At 50.8% G+C, this 16,019-nt stretch overlaps 4 protein-coding genes across 4 annotated transcripts; 2 read left to right on the top strand and 2 right to left on the bottom strand.

Annotated features, from left to right (window-relative positions):
• Positions 1-1,642: 1,642 nt before the first annotated feature.
• On the top strand, positions 1,643-2,661 carry HRG_06895 (cysteine-rich secretory protein family domain-containing protein; the record flags this gene model as incomplete). Its single annotated transcript, XM_044865366.1, has 2 exons — positions 1,643-2,543; positions 2,597-2,661. The coding sequence occupies 2 exons, from the start codon at positions 1,643-1,645 to the stop codon at positions 2,659-2,661; spliced, it is 966 nt and encodes a 321-aa protein (XP_044719328.1).
• Positions 2,662-3,204: 543 nt separating this feature from the next.
• On the bottom strand, positions 3,205-3,768 carry HRG_06894 (uncharacterized protein; the record flags this gene model as incomplete). Its single annotated transcript, XM_044865365.1, has 1 exon — positions 3,205-3,768. The coding sequence occupies one exon, from the start codon at positions 3,766-3,768 to the stop codon at positions 3,205-3,207; it is 564 nt and encodes a 187-aa protein (XP_044719327.1).
• A 7,212-nt stretch (positions 3,769-10,980) lies between these two features.
• Positions 10,981-11,810, bottom strand: HRG_06893 (uncharacterized protein; the record flags this gene model as incomplete). The annotated part of the gene is made up of 2 exons (XM_044865364.1): positions 10,981-11,621; positions 11,738-11,810. 2 exons carry the CDS (start codon positions 11,808-11,810, stop codon positions 10,981-10,983), a joined length of 714 nt encoding a protein of 237 aa, XP_044719326.1.
• Positions 11,811-12,285: 475 nt separating this feature from the next.
• Positions 12,286-14,077, top strand: HRG_06892 (transferase family domain-containing protein; the record flags this gene model as incomplete). Its single annotated transcript, XM_044865363.1, has 4 exons — positions 12,286-12,364; positions 12,565-13,008; positions 13,072-13,992; positions 14,061-14,077. The coding sequence occupies 4 exons, from the start codon at positions 12,286-12,288 to the stop codon at positions 14,075-14,077; spliced, it is 1,461 nt and encodes a 486-aa protein (XP_044719325.1).
• Between the last annotated feature and the right edge of the window lie 1,942 nt (positions 14,078-16,019).

The raw sequence follows: 16,019 nt of genomic DNA, 5'->3' as shown, positions 1-16,019 counted from the left end.
TATGAGCTGGTAGTAACTTCTGCCCTTCCAAGGCATGGGTTCCCGTTGGGGGGCAGCGCGCGCGTCTGGAGAGTCAGTCGAACCGGAAATTGACCAGGGGTCGGCCGAAATGCATCATTCGCAGCACACGCACGCTCAAGTTTATCGACCATGCTTTCAATATACTGCTTACGGCGGCGACAACGAGCAGATTCCAGGTCTAGGCACTGAACCTCAACCTTGGTGGTCGAAATTATCACTCAACCACAGCATATAGAGCGGCATGCTCGACATAGCACTGATCACATCGAGAGTCTGCCAAGTGGTAGACCTAGGCGAGCAGTTCGTCGAGATATTGCATGGAGATGAAGATTCTCTGCTCGATGGCTTTGGCTGCTTTCTAAGCCTGCTCCCTGGACTTGCAAGCTTCCATTTGGCCTTTAGCGAACACTAATGCCTCGAGCCAGTAATGCCGACGCTCGCCAGAGGGCTGTTCATTCCCAACTTGAGAGAGCCACATTTGTAGTTCAAAAGCTCCGCGTCTTGATTTAGCGAAACGCCTTCGTGCCAATTGTTGTGCTTACGTCGTCGGGAATCGTGCACGGCAGATATTAAAACGCTGCTGACGCCCTGATCTCGTCCCACAAAGAGGAGGAATCAGCTAGGAAGAAAGTCCAAGTTTCGACGGAGTTGTCAGGCATATCCTCGATGAAAATCGTTGTCGAGTCACTAGTCAAGGCAACACGCGTTTCTCCTGGACCCTGTTTGTAATGCCGGATAAGCTTATGCATTTGAGCTGAAGCCCGGTCCATATTCCATATCAGGGTAACCAAAGAGAGCCGACCATTAACCCGGAGATTAGTATGGCGTCTGAAACCTCCGCCCCCACCGTTCCCCTCGTCAAGCAGAACCCACTTAGTTGCGACGTCTTAGCTTTGTCCCCGCCCGATCAGCTATTTACTCATGACTCTCCCATCCACTGCTCCGCATCTGATGTCCTTCTTCGCTGCGGCGATGCACCCTGCACATACTCAGGCTACGAGGACTTGACTTGTAGCCAAGGTTTCGTAACGGACGAGGTATCTGCTCGCATAATGATGATTAAACCAAACGTCCGACTCATAAGCAAGTGGATCATAAGATGATCCCTCATTTGCTTGCAAACAAAACGCGCATCCCTAGGTTTCCTGAACAGCTGGACATCCATCATCCCTGTCTTTCAGCATCTGCTCTCCTCTCCCGTGGGAGCCAGCCAGTCCTCCTGTTATTTCCGTTGCCCCCGCACAAATTTCTTCGTCTCAACTCGGTGGCGCCGCTCCGACTCCTTCTGCGGTCCTCGGCACTTGTCGAGATGCAAGCGGAGAGCTTCTAGAGCGCATGAAATCATGCCGCGGCACGCCGATGATCTCTGAAAGAAACTATAGGGAGGCGTACCTTGCCCGCGACGGCCTTGGACGTGACCTAGCAGCAAGCATAGGCCGCACCTGATATTGGTATAAAAGAAATTGGTCCCCTTTCGATTAAGGAGCCTGTTTCGTTCGATAACGGCCACGGCGCTGAATTTCATTCATTCTTCCCCTGTCGTTATTGAACCCATTCGCTCTCTTACCTTATCATTCTCTTTGCTCGTTCTTTGCTTAACCACCTTCTTTCACTGCACAAGATGCGCTCCATTACGCTTCTTGCTCTGGCACTGCCGCTTATCGCGGCCTTACCCCTTGACGAGGCAGTGCCCGTGCAAAACAAGGAGATGAGGTGGACACCCTCGAAGGGTGAACTGGGCGAGACCATCTGGAATGGTCTTGCAGGAGAGACGGGCGGGTCGAAACCGGATATCACGTACTGGGGTCCTCAGGCCAACACGGACGGGTCAAAGGGAAAAGGCTTGCCCGAGGAAATGGATGGGACCAAAAGGCCCGAACCGGTGGGGGAAAACGGTTCTAAGCCTCCCATGCCTCCGCGCCCGGCAACTGCCGATATGCCTCCCCCGGACGCAGAAGTCGACAACGGCGACGAACTCGCGTGCCCAGGCGGCGATGACGGCAAGCCCGACGAAGACTTAAAGCCCCGGCCTTCTTCGACTCCCAAGCTGGCCCGACCACAGCCCGCCGGCGGAGCCACCGGTAACGGCACTGGTTCTACTCCGGGCCCCGTCCCCGAGAATGCCAAAGCCGGTCTGGCCAAGGTTAACGACTTGCGAGCTCTCCACAGCGCTCCCTCCCTGACATGGGATAAGGGGCTCGAGAAAATGGCTCAAGATTGGGTCAACTTATGCAAATTTGCACACGGGGGCACTGAAAGGGGAACGGGCCAAAACATCTATGCCAGCAGCATAGAATTAGGCCCTGAAGATGACTACCTCAGCGAGCCTACCCAGTCTTGGTATAGCGAAGAACCACAATATGCTAGCACCGGGTACGGTGAGCCTCGCCAGCTTGGCGTGGCCGGACACTTCACACAGCTGGTCTGGGAGGGAACCACCAAGGTGGGCTGCGCCAGGAACACTGTTGCCTGCCCTAAGAATCAATGGCGAACCATTGTAGTGTGCAACTACAAGGAGGCCGGTAAGTCTCGGACTCTATTAAGGCGGCGCCTTTCCTAGTACTAACTTTCGCAGGCAACTTGGCGGGGGCTTACGAGAAAAATGTTTTGCCACCGTCTACTTCGCCTAAGTCCTCGTAGCCGACGAGCGTAAAGTCGCTCCCGCTGGTGAGCCCTGTCAGAGCAGGCAGGTGACCCGAGCTATTCCAGCTTCGGAATTAGATAGCCTAAGGCCGCGTACGACAAAGAAACAGGGAGCAGGGGAGACTTCTTCTCAATTGTATGCCTGGGCGGCTCAAGCAGTCTCCATGTACTTAGCCACCTGGTGTGGTGCGTAGATCTCTGAATATACGTAGGGGTCCAACGTCTCGGAATCATACAACCGCCTAGGAGCAATGGAGGACACACCGCCTATCACTGCTATTCTCAGCAGGGAGACAATTTCCGAGCTGATGTTGGGGGTTAGATTAAGGACCAAGGAGCAGAGGTCCTGGCGTCGTCGTTGCTGGTTGGAGGTTTGGGGAGTTTCACTCCAACGCCCGGATTTAATGTACATGCGTACATTAGCCCCCTAGAACAGGTTATATTGTTTCTCTGTCCCTTCCCAGCCACTTCCACCTTCTGCAGGTCATGCTGTATACGCCTGCACGCCTATATATTTAACAAAGGCTGCATATATACACTCTAGAGTTCCACGTTTGCCACGCTAGAGACGCCATTCTTCTGGGGACACTCTGCTTCATGGAAAGTGACGGTGACATACTGGTCTTTTGAAACGGCCGACGTAAGGTACCTATCGGTCATCGTTAATCCCTGGTCGTCCCGGAGGTTGTCTACGCGTAGCTTGACAGAGCATTTGCCTAAGAAGCGAAAATCGGCGTTGGAACAGTCGTTATCTCCCCAGAAATTAACGTAATAGCGATAGGCGCCGCCGGCGGGATACAGATTGCGGTTGGCGCCAAAGGGGGGGGAGTTGGCGGCGACAAAGTCCCCGTTGGGTGAATAGGCATTACCCTCGACGTCGAAGAGCCAGAAGCGGGAGCGGTTAGGGAGAATTTGGTAATCGGTATTGGGGGCGGTGCATTGGCCAATGCTCTGGCAGACCTTGAAATGGGCCGGCTTGGTGTCGGTCCCGAACCGCAGATAGTTCCAGTCCGAAGGCTGGTGGCCTAAGACCTGCCCGTCGGTGGTGTTGATAGTATAGCAGTGGCCATACCGAAGCAGCGAGGAGCTACCTATCTGTGCCATGTTCTTCTGTGCGTCTTGAGAGGCTGAGGCATATCGAGGCTCAACGGTTAAGACAGCTAGGAGGGCCGTAAGGCTACCCTTAATAGAGGTGGGGAGCATTGTGACTAGTAAGAGTGAGACTTATCGGTATATCCTAACGAGACTATAACGGTATTTGATATGGGGATGAAGAGCAACGGGATGGCATCAGCGGCAAAGCCAAGTTCGCTCCGGCCTTTATAGACATAAATTAATGCCCGAAGAGAATGACTTGATGAGGCGGGTAAGGCGTTAACTCGTAGAAGCCCGCATGATTCGTATTGCTTTTTTTGAATGGTCGCTCGGAGAATCATATATCAGATATAAACAAGGATTAGGAGGCGATCAATTCAATTTACGCCCCGAGTTGACGTGAAGCCGGGCACGTCACCAATCCCATTGCACATCTAGCTCCTTCTCAACCGCCTTAGATTAACCTTAGACCCCATGGATTAATGGACGAGACCCTGGCTGGGCAACAAGGGTTCAGCTAAGAGTTTGAGAGCTGACATTTTAGTGCAAGCACTCAAAGTGCATTCGGGTACAGACGTCATGCTGCAGCATCATCATCGTGTCGTTGAGTACCATGTTGTAACTATTCATGCTCCCTTTTATATACCAGATATTTGTTGGGCTTCAAAGGTGGATACTTGAATACCGATTGAGGTTTTTCGAGAAACTCAGTGTATAGTTATAATTAAGACTAATAGATATTACTTGTCGAGGCTGATAGAAACCGGAGAGAAGTATGAGAAGCACCGCTACCTGGTACTGTTTCTCAGGTAAAGTACCTTGCCTGCTTTGTACCAGGATTTTGTGCCCAGCTAAATGGCAGAGAATCTGCTGGCCGCCTACGGGTAACACATCCAACTTAGCCCATCTTTGTCTTAAGGACGGTGCTTAAGCAGTCCGAGCGGCGCGGCGTCCGCCGCAGTCACTTGGTCGTGATGCATCCATGATCCGACTTTGGGGGGCGGCAGTGGCGGGCCGGTCGTGTGTCTAAGACAAGCAGTTTGAGGTAATGTACGTGTACGTGTACGTACGTTTGGAGAGCGCGACGTGCAGATGCTGATGGTCTATCCCGCGCCTGCCGGGTCAATGGCTTATTGGTGCATGCTTGCAAGGATTCCTAACTTCCTCTCGAAGACGGCGGCGAAGATGGGCAAGCTCCATGTAGCCTGAAAAAACGAAGAAATTGTACCGAAAATCTAATATTGGTATTCACAACGTCTTACATGTAGTCAAGTGCCCTGGAGTGCAAGCAAGTCGGCATCGCGAGGGCTACGCAGTTCCAAAGCCACAATGCAAGTATGCAAAAGGAAGTGACATGTACCCTCGTACGAATTTTTAAATGTGTTTTCCTCTACCTACTCTACCGAGCTGCTTTTGGACAAGCACAGGGTATTTCATCATCTCTGAGGAGAATCTGGGCTAAGCGCCAGCTAGTTAACAGTATTCTCTTTTCAGGGGGTTTCTCTTCCCAGTGCCGGTTTAGCAGATTCAAAGCCCCCAGATGCGTCTAGTCCGCCACAAGTTGTCTGACATGTTCGTTGATCCATGGTTCGAGTTTGTGTACACAGATGACCCGGCAATGAAGCAGAGGCAATTGCCCTCGGCGTCACATTCACAGGGGAACAACTGGGCCATCTCCCACTCCGAAGGCGGATACAAAACAAGTAAAGGAATACATAAAAACCAATCCATGTCATGTCCTTCGTATTCGGAACGCAGGATGGAAACCCTCAGGCACAACAAATACTCCCACATAGCATTATTTGTTGACAGTGTCTACGATGTACTCGGGAATGCTCTCGTGGAACACAGGCGGATCAAACGCTAACAACCTGATTCTGCTATTCGGCCATGTGAGAGATTCTGCAACCCCACCACGTTGCAGCTCGCGGCTTAAGGATTGCACTGCCGTTAGATCTGCGTGTCCCAGTTTGCATGAGCATATCGGGTCGGAAGAATAATGTCAACTTGCACGTAGATCGAGAGCTGCATTGGCAGACTAGTAGGTAGGTTAGCACCAGGCCTGTAAGTCATTGCCAGTAAGCTCGAGCTGAACGATTGGTAAGGCCCAAAGAATCCAGCCTGCCATCCTGCATACTCCATAGAATGACGCCTGATGACCAGGAGACACAGCTGTTCCACGAAATCGCACTCGCTGATATGTCCACACCTCCCACGTTAACTGAGACGATTGAGAAAAGGAATCATTAATCTGCACGATTATTGACTTCTCAGGCGGCAGAGATTATGAAATACCACACAGCGCTGCGAGTTCATATCTGAGATTAAATGCAGAGGAGGTACGATTATTGATCAATCACTCGTTCTGACGTCAAAATCCAATGTAATTGCTCCGTATACGTACTGGATCCGGATAATACCAGGTCAACAAAAAAAGACACATCACAACGCGCTGTGACCGCAGTGGGGAAGTGGCCGCTCGAGCCGATCCGCTATGCAATAGTGCAATGCAGATTACTGAGGCTGATGAAGCCCAAACCAGCTAGATCCACGATATTGACCGCCTTTTCTGGCCCGACTGCGCAGGGTACAGGTAGTGGTTGAAGTACGGAGTAATGGGAGAACCAATTTTGTCCTAGCCTGCATATTCATGTAGCAGTTGAGCCATGATGCCGTTCCCTGCTGGGTGGCACACTGCCGCGCCTCGAAGCCCTGCATGGCAGCCTGGCACGAGGCGTTTTGTTAGGAGACTCTCTCCGGCTGTGCACCTGCGGCTTCACCTTGAATCCATCTCTGCTACGTTTGACCTTGACCCCAGGATCCGGACTAGGGTGCCGCGAAATGCCGAGGACCGGAACACAGAAGACGACAAGAATCAAGCTGGTTTGGCGCCAGCAGAGAACGCTGCGTGTCTGTTCCCGATACGAAATGCAAACTCGTCAGAGGCCGATGCTAGCCGACGCGTCGCTGTTCCGATCGATATTCCACCGTCACCGAGTTCAGGGAGGAGCATGAATTTACCTCTATGCAACTGCTGGAAGTAGAATGGGGTATTGGCCACCGATCCTACACAGGCACGGACAGGCCTTGGTTCATGTACGAAGTTGACCAGGGGTCTTCACATGACAGCGGCTCTACCCATTGCCGACTCTACAAATTGCCGACTCTACAAATGTCTGTACTTGTCAAAGGGCCTTGACGTTCTGACACTGGTGAAAAGAATCATCAACCGAAGAGCCGGCTCTTCAGATGACGACTTGAGTTGTCGATAAAAGACAGTTGTGCTTTGGCCATGTTAGTCCAGCGCTACGAATGAGCTCAGTGACTTTGCAGTATGCAAGCATGAAAGCTATCACCCTGTACAGGTTAGAGTAGGTTCCAGTGTGATCATTCAAGCACGTGGAGTCGGCATTAACTTGAGTATTTCGCTGCAGTATACGACTTCTGCCCTCTATGAGAAATAGGCTAACAACCTTAGACGTATTGTCACGTACATCTTGACCCAAGAGGACCGCTCACTCTAAGCTCCATCGGCTTGTAATCTCATGAAGTGATCGGCATGAAATGAGAAGACTTCGGGGATAATGCATCGATGCATTCATGATCTCGAGCAATTCAGGGCTCCTTTAAAAGTCACTAGCTCGGAACTATCTACTGGAAAATGTTTTGGCGGCTGGTTGAGCGAGCTACGATAGACCCGGCCACCTGACTTCCGCCATATATAATTCGGGGTTGGTATACATGCCACCCACTCCCGCAGTTCGGCCCCCCTTTCTTCGATTGCCACTCTTTCCACTAGCTATTACGCCCCTTGGTAACCCGCGCCAACGCGAAGAACCGACAGGTTCATTTTTGTATAGCCCGGACGAGGCGTAAGAGGGAAAAAGGTACAGCAATAAAGGCAGCTGCCCATGAACGTAGCAAGCGGTCAAAGTAATAGGCAGTAAATATAGGGAGTAATAAAGGTAATAGGCGGCAGTGATGATGCCTAGGCGGCGGAAGCCCTAACCATAGCGCGCGATAGATGGTGGCAGAGTCTATCGTGGTGGACGTGCCGGTAAGATTAACTTCAGGGTATTACTTAGAAATTTGGTGGGAATCGAAAAGAAGTGGCCGAATATTAGGGAATGCTGGCCCAATAACTAGTCCGTATAATTTCTTCTACTATAATTCCCTTAACTACTACTCAAGACAATCCCACCGGGAAGTTGGGCAGACGAGAGTTATAAGATTAGCATCGAAGCTAAGGATAGATTGACGGTTTCTTGAGTAGCTCCGTTAAACGACAAGCTCTAAATACTGACAGAGAGACGCTTCTTCCTATACCCTATTGAAGGAGGGACTCATAGCACTGTCCGACTCGAGCCTAGAAGCGAAATATGTTACAGTCTCTACCTACCAAGGGAGTTCTGGGGGAAATACTTGGGCGATTTCTCCGCACAGCCCTTCTACAGCGCCCCAGCCGGGCAACCGAACTACTGGCCGGCAGCTGCAGGAAAGCTAAAGTCCTCGCCATCCTTGAACTCCATACTGTCAAATGCCACGTCTCTTTCTTGGGCGATGACTGTCTCTCAGTACACTGGCTCCTATGTCTGTTTCGGAACTCCTCTCGCTTGAAAAAACGTCCTTGACTCCCTATGCCGGGGGTAGATCGGATTCTTGGACCTACAATCACGATAATTCCCCTGAGGATCCAGTTGAATCGCTCTAATACAGTACACTACACGCTTGAAGCACGCTCCCAGCAGCCGGTTCCAGTTCCCTGCATCTCGAGGCTATATAAGTTGACGTCGTTCCCGAGGCCCTTCCTATTACCATTACCATGCCCCACCCCCCTTTCGGTAACACCCACCTTTCGGTAGCGCAATTGAAAAATTCTCCACCAAAAGTCTACCATTTGAACTACATGAAATATGATCAGAACTTAACATTATAAACACAAAAATTATATCATTCCGTAGAGAAATGGACGCTCTTATATGTACCGGCGCTTTTTTACCATTCGCCCGGATCTGGTGGTGACTGGAAGGGCTTCGGGTGCCACCTTGACTTCGATCACTGAAGCTGTCTCCACCTCTGAGACCGCCTCCTCCTCTGTGTCAGAATTCAGCACAACGGCTATCTCTTGGCTTTTAATTTGGGGAATGGCTTCCTCAGCCACCAAAGCTTCACTGAGAGTCATGAACCGTCTGTTCCGGTTCGGAATTGCTCTCCTCTTCTTGCCTCTCTGCAGCCGGGCCACTTCTTCCTCTAGCTTCGCGATTCTGTTGCTGTGCTCGGCAAGCGTCTGTTCTGGGCTTCAAAGCCTCTAGCTATCACGGCGTATCGTCTCCGGGTGCCAGGAGTCTTGTTCTTTCCGAAATCGCGAATCTGGCGGCTGTTTCTTGGCGTATCATCAGAACCCAAAAATGGCGCGGACTTTGGAGACGTCTCTACAATGTCCGCGTGAATTTCTGGATGCCGCAATGCCTTGGATCGTGAGATCGGCCAATTCCCAGTGACCCTCCAGCCGGACAATATATTCTTTGCCGTCATTCCAACCTCGCGCGCTTTAGCATATGCCCGTATAAAATTGACCTTATGAACAGGCGCAGAATCGGTCAAACAGGTCAATTTCTGAAGTTCTTTCCGGTAAGCTGCCTTGGAGGCATTGAATACACCGTTATCTAACGGCTGGAGGCCATGAGCAGTGGGCAGGAAGGTAACAGCAATAAACGTTGTTCAAAAAGCATGTGGCCATCCATGCATCCTGGTCCCGGTTAACGGTAATTCCTACAGAGGTGGATAAAGAAACGCACCGTTGCATGACTTCCATGTCCATCTAATATGATCAGTCTAGCATCTGAGGCATCGGCTGGTCGCGTCTGGGGCAAATAGACCCTCTCAAGCCACTCAATAGCGATATGGTTGTCCGTCCATCCGTTGGGCGACGTTATGTAATGCCAGTCGGCTATTTTGCCGAATTCCGTCAAGAACCACTGTTTCTGAAGTTCTTTGCCCTTAAAGATAATGCCAGGGTAAGGACACGGCCGTCCGCGGTGATAGCTTCAATAAATGAGGTCCAGTTGCGGACTGTGGCCCTTTCAGAAGGGCCTTCCGTTTTGGGTCTGCACTCCCAACCACAAGACTATCCAAACCTGGCAAAAGAGTCTGGTTAGTAAAAGTAATGAAAGACAAGCCAAATACTCACCAAAGCCAGACATAATACCGCCTTCGTCAACATTCACGGTATTTTCTGGTTTAATCCATCCATACTCCTTTTCCTGATATCGAAGAACCAGTGAACCGCACGAGGCGTAAAAGCATTAAATCGGTTAGCTTCCTGACGTCTCCCACGCTTGTTCTTGATGTCCGGATGGCGATTGATGAATTTAGAGACCCAGTTGCGCCCCACTGTCCGCTCGTTGTTCAGTTGCTTCATAAGAGCCTCCACACATGCGCGGATCTGACTGTGGGAGGAGCATAGCCGAGAGACTCTTGGCGGAGGATCCAAGAAACCAAGCGAGCTTCCTGAGACTTACTCAAGAGTTGACGAGGCTGGATCTGATCAGCCAGGGCTACCTGGCCTTTGAGTCTGTCGGAAATAGACTGCTGAGGTATGTCATACTTTTGGGCGGCGCGGTACTGCGACAAGCCGTTTTTTGTGACATCAATTATCGCATTAGCCATAATATCCTCCGTATAAATACCCGAGGCCGCTTTAAGGTCATTTTGGTCATGTGGTGGAGGAATAACGAGAAGAATCATCGTCAGGAGGCGGAAGGAGATTAGGGGTTGGATGGTAATTTCGCGTGCAAGGTACGCACAGGCCACAGACCCTGTACAAACATTCAACCATCGAAAAGTAGAATTCAATCAATCCTCTATCTACTCCAAGTGACGGCTTGTGAATATCTTCAAAGCTGGCTGGAATCGGTGTAAGTGAAATTGATGGGTTTTGGTGGGGATATTTCCTAATGCGCTACCGAAAGGTGGGTGTTACCGAAAGGGGGGTGGGGCATGGTAGTTCGGGGAGAATTGTGGAAAAGGCCTCGGTTTATATAAGAAGGTTTGTTTCTCTATAAATTGACATCTTTTTCGTATTTATAATCTTGAGTTCTGACAATAGTTTGGGACATCTAGTGATTCAAATTTGAAAGGCGGAGAGGTTTTCTCTTGCGGATAGCGGTGATTTAGTACATAAATAGTAGTATTCCATATACGAATGTCTGCAACAGGGGTTTAGTAGGGGCTGTGCTGTGTCTTTGTAGCGAAAACCATCACCACCGGAAACTCAATTCTCACTTTCTCTCCCTTCAGGACAAGCTCCATGTCATGCCAAAGAAACTGAATTTCGGACTCCGGGATTCGAGGCATCCATGTACCAAAATACCCTCTCAACCAATCAATCCCTTGCTGGTCGGACCACTGCTCGTCACCGTCTTCCCAGACCTTCTCCTCTCCATTCTTGACCCTCCTACTTTCACCGACTCGCTCGTTAAATATGAAGGACTCAAGGTTCCCGTTCGCGTTGATGTATATCCGTTTGACAGTCTCCCATTCCAATTCGGGAAACTCAAGGCCTTCTAGTGCTTTATTGCAAAGCTGAAAAGCACGATCAAACAGCGCACCCTTGGCCTTGGTCGAATGTACACCCCAAATGGCTTTCCAAATCCTCTGAGCCGAGTCATTGCCCAATATCTGTGCTACACCGTAGTGTGTAAGCACAAGCGTGCCACCAGGTTTGAGTTGCCTGCCAAATTCTTGGAGAGCGGCAATCGTGTCGGTCCAGTGAATGCATTCACATGCAGTAATCAAGTCGACCGTTCCTGACCCCAAGGTGCTCTCTTCGGCACTGCGGAGAATTGAGCCAAAAGATATGGCTGTTCAGCCGCGTATGGCCAAGACTCATGTGATATGCCGTCTCCCCTGTACCGCCTCCCATCCATAGGCATGTAACTGAGTTAAGCCCCAACCAAGTGACCGCTCGCAATCATACAATCGATTTTCTCCAGATAGAAGATGCCCGAGGTGGTGGCGGAGATGGAGCCCTTAGGCATGTAATTGCTCATGGCATGTACCTGCTGGGAATCAGAGCTCGCCGGGCCCCTTGCCCAGAGCGTAGGCCAAACTACTGGTGATGGCAGATCCAGGGGCGAGTATCAAAGCTTGCCCTGCTCACTGGGGCGGCTTCCTGCTGGCGATTCAATAAGGAGGCATTCCTTACTATACACACCCACCTACCCTGATTGAGGTATTGCTGTCACGGGGTGCAGTTTGCTGCGCGGCTACTGCATGAATAAACTTACTTATGCCACCTACTATTTGAGCAGAGTTGTGAAATGCCTTTTCTTTGGCTAATCGACCGTCAGTTGGGGGCCGAAGGGGGGTGGTTTGCGGCCGTTTTTGAGACCCCCTTGTACAGCTGGCGGCAGACAGATTCATATATATAACCTTGGCTGACCCCATTGCGTACAAGTCCCCCCCCCCCATGCCATATCAACCTGCCAGCTCTCGATCCAAATATGTTGATTGTGTGCCCTAAACATGGACAGATGGTTCGAGATTCAATGCCCTCCGTTCAACCTCAAGCTTTCGCATTGGGACACAATTCTTCCACATTGGGGTCAAACCTTCCCACCAAGCCATGCGACACGAATCCATTGCTTTTCCCTTCCGCAAAATGCAGACAAGGAAAGCATAGTCGGCCACCTACATGTCGCTTTTCATAACACCGTTCAACGCATACCATTTCTGGCTGGATCAATCGTCCCATTCTCTCCAGAGGAAGGAAGCCGCCTCTGGCTTCGCAAGCTCATCCCCCAGGGAGCTGCACATCCGACGTACAAGATCTTTCAGATACGCTCAGCTTCGATAGACTGGTGGAAGAAAACTTCTCGCAACGCTCACTGGCTGAGGAGTTCTACTCATCCCCCAAAGTCATTGACGTCGAGGATAACACTGCGGATGTCTGCCGATTTCAGGCCAACTTCATCGACGGAGGCCTGTTGCTGGTTGTCTCGATTATTCACATTGTCGCCGACGGCCGTGGAGTGACAGAAATCGTAAAGATATTTGCGGAGAACTTCCGCAAGGCACAGTCGGGCCTGCTTGGCTATCCCTTGGAGACGACTAAAGAGTTGTATCACTCCGATAGAACCGAAATTATCACAGGAAACGGCATCCCGGGTTCAATAGAGGCTCATGCTGCCTGGACCTCGACAGCTGCCAACACCCACTCCCAGCCCGTGGACATTGAGACTTCCTGCCGTACGTATCATATTGACGCAGACGCTCTAGTAGCACTTAAGAGCGCGGCGACTTTGACGTCAGCTTCACCTAATAGCTGGATCTCAACCAACGATGCCATATCTGCATTCATTTGGCGCAGTATTATGGTCGCACGTCATCGCGCCGGGTTCCTCGACGCTGACAAGGAGGTCCATATTGCCCAGCCCGTCGATTGTCGGGCACTGCTTGGCCTTGACGAGCTTTATTTCGGCAATGCCATTTACATGACCCAAGGCTCTTTGCCGTTCTCTGACCTGGCCGATCCTGCGACTGGGCTTTCCGCCGCAGCACAAACCATTCGTGCCCAAATTCAAACCGCAACGGCAGAACAGTTCAGAGATCTTGTCGGCTACGCCGAGCGAACTGGACAAGAGAAGCAAACCCGAATGAGGATTATCGACGAGGTCTTGACCGGGGGAATTATCCTGACCAGCCATTTCAAGTTTGGACTTCATGCAGTTGACTTTGGTCCAGCCTTCGAGGGGCGCCACGTCAAGGCTCTTCGCTTCCCTGCTCGTGCGACCATGGTCGGTGCAGTTATTGTGCTTCCTAAGTTACTGGACGGAAGCTGCGAGTTCATGATCACCGAGCAAGAGCGCACAATGGACTGCCTCAGTGATGACGGAATCTTCTGCCGATTTGCAGCGGAGAATAAGAAGATGGCAAAGTCTGCGCTTTTAGATCCTCATCTTCTTCCATCTCCGCCTTGTTCAGACCACGACGTCAAGGCAGACTCGGATGCCCTAACGTCTGCAGAAATCCCCGCCACTACCAATCTAGAAGATCGCTTCAGCACCACGACTCCATCCGTCCTGAACGTGATCACTATGCAAGCCGCTCACATTGGAACGATCAAGGTCATTGAAATGAATCGTCCGAGAGCCAATAGCGCGATCTCACTGCAAATGCTCCACCAGTTAAATGAGGAGGTGGAGCGAATACACCATGAAAGGACGGTTGGTGGTACGAGAGTCCTCATTCTGGCGAGTGCTTTAGAAGACGTCTTCTGTGCAGGGGCTGATTTGAAGCAGCGCATGGTTATGAGTGACGCAGAACTTGAGGAGTTCTTGACCTTGCTACGCAGAACTCTTTCGAGGCTGGCGGCGCTGCCTATACCAACTATTGCTGCGGTCTCCGGTGCGGCCCTTGGTGGCGGATTAGAGTTAGCTCTGTGCTGTCACCTGCGCGTCTTCTCATCGACGGCCATCGTTGGGCTACCAGAGACCCAACTTGGCATTATACCTGGTGCGGGGGGAACATACCGACTGCCACAGGTTGTTGGAATTTCGCGTGCCAGAGATCTTATCCTGACGGGCCGTCGTATCGGGGCACAAGAGGCATTCTCCATCGGACTATGCAATCGTCTGGTTAATATTGACCAAGCCGAACTCCCCAACTCGTCAGGAACGGCACGGTGTTGCACTTTGCAAGCCGCTATTAGATTGGCTACCCAGATATCTGGCGGCGCACCTCTTGCCGTTCGAGCAGCCATGAGTGCTCTCTCGTATGGCTCTCCAGCGGTAGAAGAAGCCGCGTACGCGTCGTTGCTGGATACTACGGATCGTTTCGAGGGCCTGTTATCCTTTCGTGAAAAACGTTTGGCAGACTTTGTCGGAGAGGATACAAAGCTGCTCCCAAGACCCTCTAAAAACCGCAGCAACTCAAAGTTAGGCGGTCGGCAGCTCGTCCTATTATAGCATACGGTTTATGTCCCTTGAGTAATATGCTCAAACAACTTTCCTTCACAGTACATCGACGTGGGTGGCAGAGTTTGCTGTCGTCAAGTTGCTGGGCCTAGTGTGAATTGTAACTTTTTCAACTTTGGCCGTGCTCGGTGGATAGACGGGATGCTCGAAAAATTCGCAGTGCTTCTAAAGCGTTACTGGAGAACTTTTTGTCAAAGGTCCAATTATAGGGAAAAATTATTTCGGAAACGAAGAATAAACAAAGTCTCGTTTCATCTCGAATTGCGGTTGGTAGTTAAAGTTCCCTGTATCCGAGAGCAACCACAGTGTGATGTATTGCATTGGAGACTTCGTCCAGTGTATAAGAAACGGGTCGCTGCGGTACCCAGCACGTAGAGATTCGCAAGTAAGGATCCACGATTAGCGATGGAATTAAGCGGGGTGGAATATGGCCTGTCTATTCGTCTTGGATCCCACAGCCTCTTAATGTCGGCTATTTTAGGCCTCTTTCTATTACGTATAGAGATTTTATAAATACGCCATTGCGGGCTGACCAACGGCAACCGGGGCAGGATTTCTTTCTCTGATCGTCCTAATATAGATGCGAATGTCGATTCGCCGCTAAATATGTCCTAGTGGTATTAGTTCGAGAGCCTCACCGGCCGAGTTACCGGCAAAGGTTTAAGGAGGCCGAAATCTCGCAGAGCCAAGGGTTCGGATATGGGATCATTGGTTGTACCGAGATTGTATGTCTCTCGAAGTTCACGATCCCTAGAGGCCGAGGCTACTTTATAGCAGCGGATCCGTGTATGCCCGGTTAACCAATCTCTGAACCGCATTTTCGACCATGTCACGTTCAAAGTCCCCGGAGTCTAAGCTCACTGCTAATAGGCTTTAGCAACGAGTTTACGTATTCTATCTGATGCTAGGACGGAAATGCGGGCATGCAAAACAAGTCGCCGCTCGAGAAGTCGTTTTGGATCTCCTCGTCTCGTTGCAAATAGTGCGAGGTCGAGTGGCAGGCTATGGACCTAGTAAGGCGGGCTCTAGATAAGCGCGGGTGCGCGGGACGAGCAGCACAATAAAAAAGGGGTTTGGGTTTATAGAGAGACTAAATATCTATAGAGCTAGATATACACATACACCACGTCCGTCCGTCCGTCGTCGCGTGGCTTCTGTGTTTACGTGAGCAGAGTGCACGGTGGGAAGTCGCCGTAACTAGCACGTCTATATCTCGAGAAGGAGCAGCTATATAGCGTAGAACGGTCATGAGTATTAATAAGTGCATGAGTATATATGTCTAAG

This window comes from Hirsutella rhossiliensis (genome assembly GCF_020360975.1).
Source record: "Hirsutella rhossiliensis strain HR02 chromosome Unknown scaffold00007, whole genome shotgun sequence".
In the NCBI taxonomy this organism is placed as follows: domain Eukaryota; kingdom Fungi; phylum Ascomycota; class Sordariomycetes; order Hypocreales; family Ophiocordycipitaceae; genus Hirsutella; species Hirsutella rhossiliensis.
This window is presented reverse-complemented; position numbering and strand designations above follow the sequence as displayed.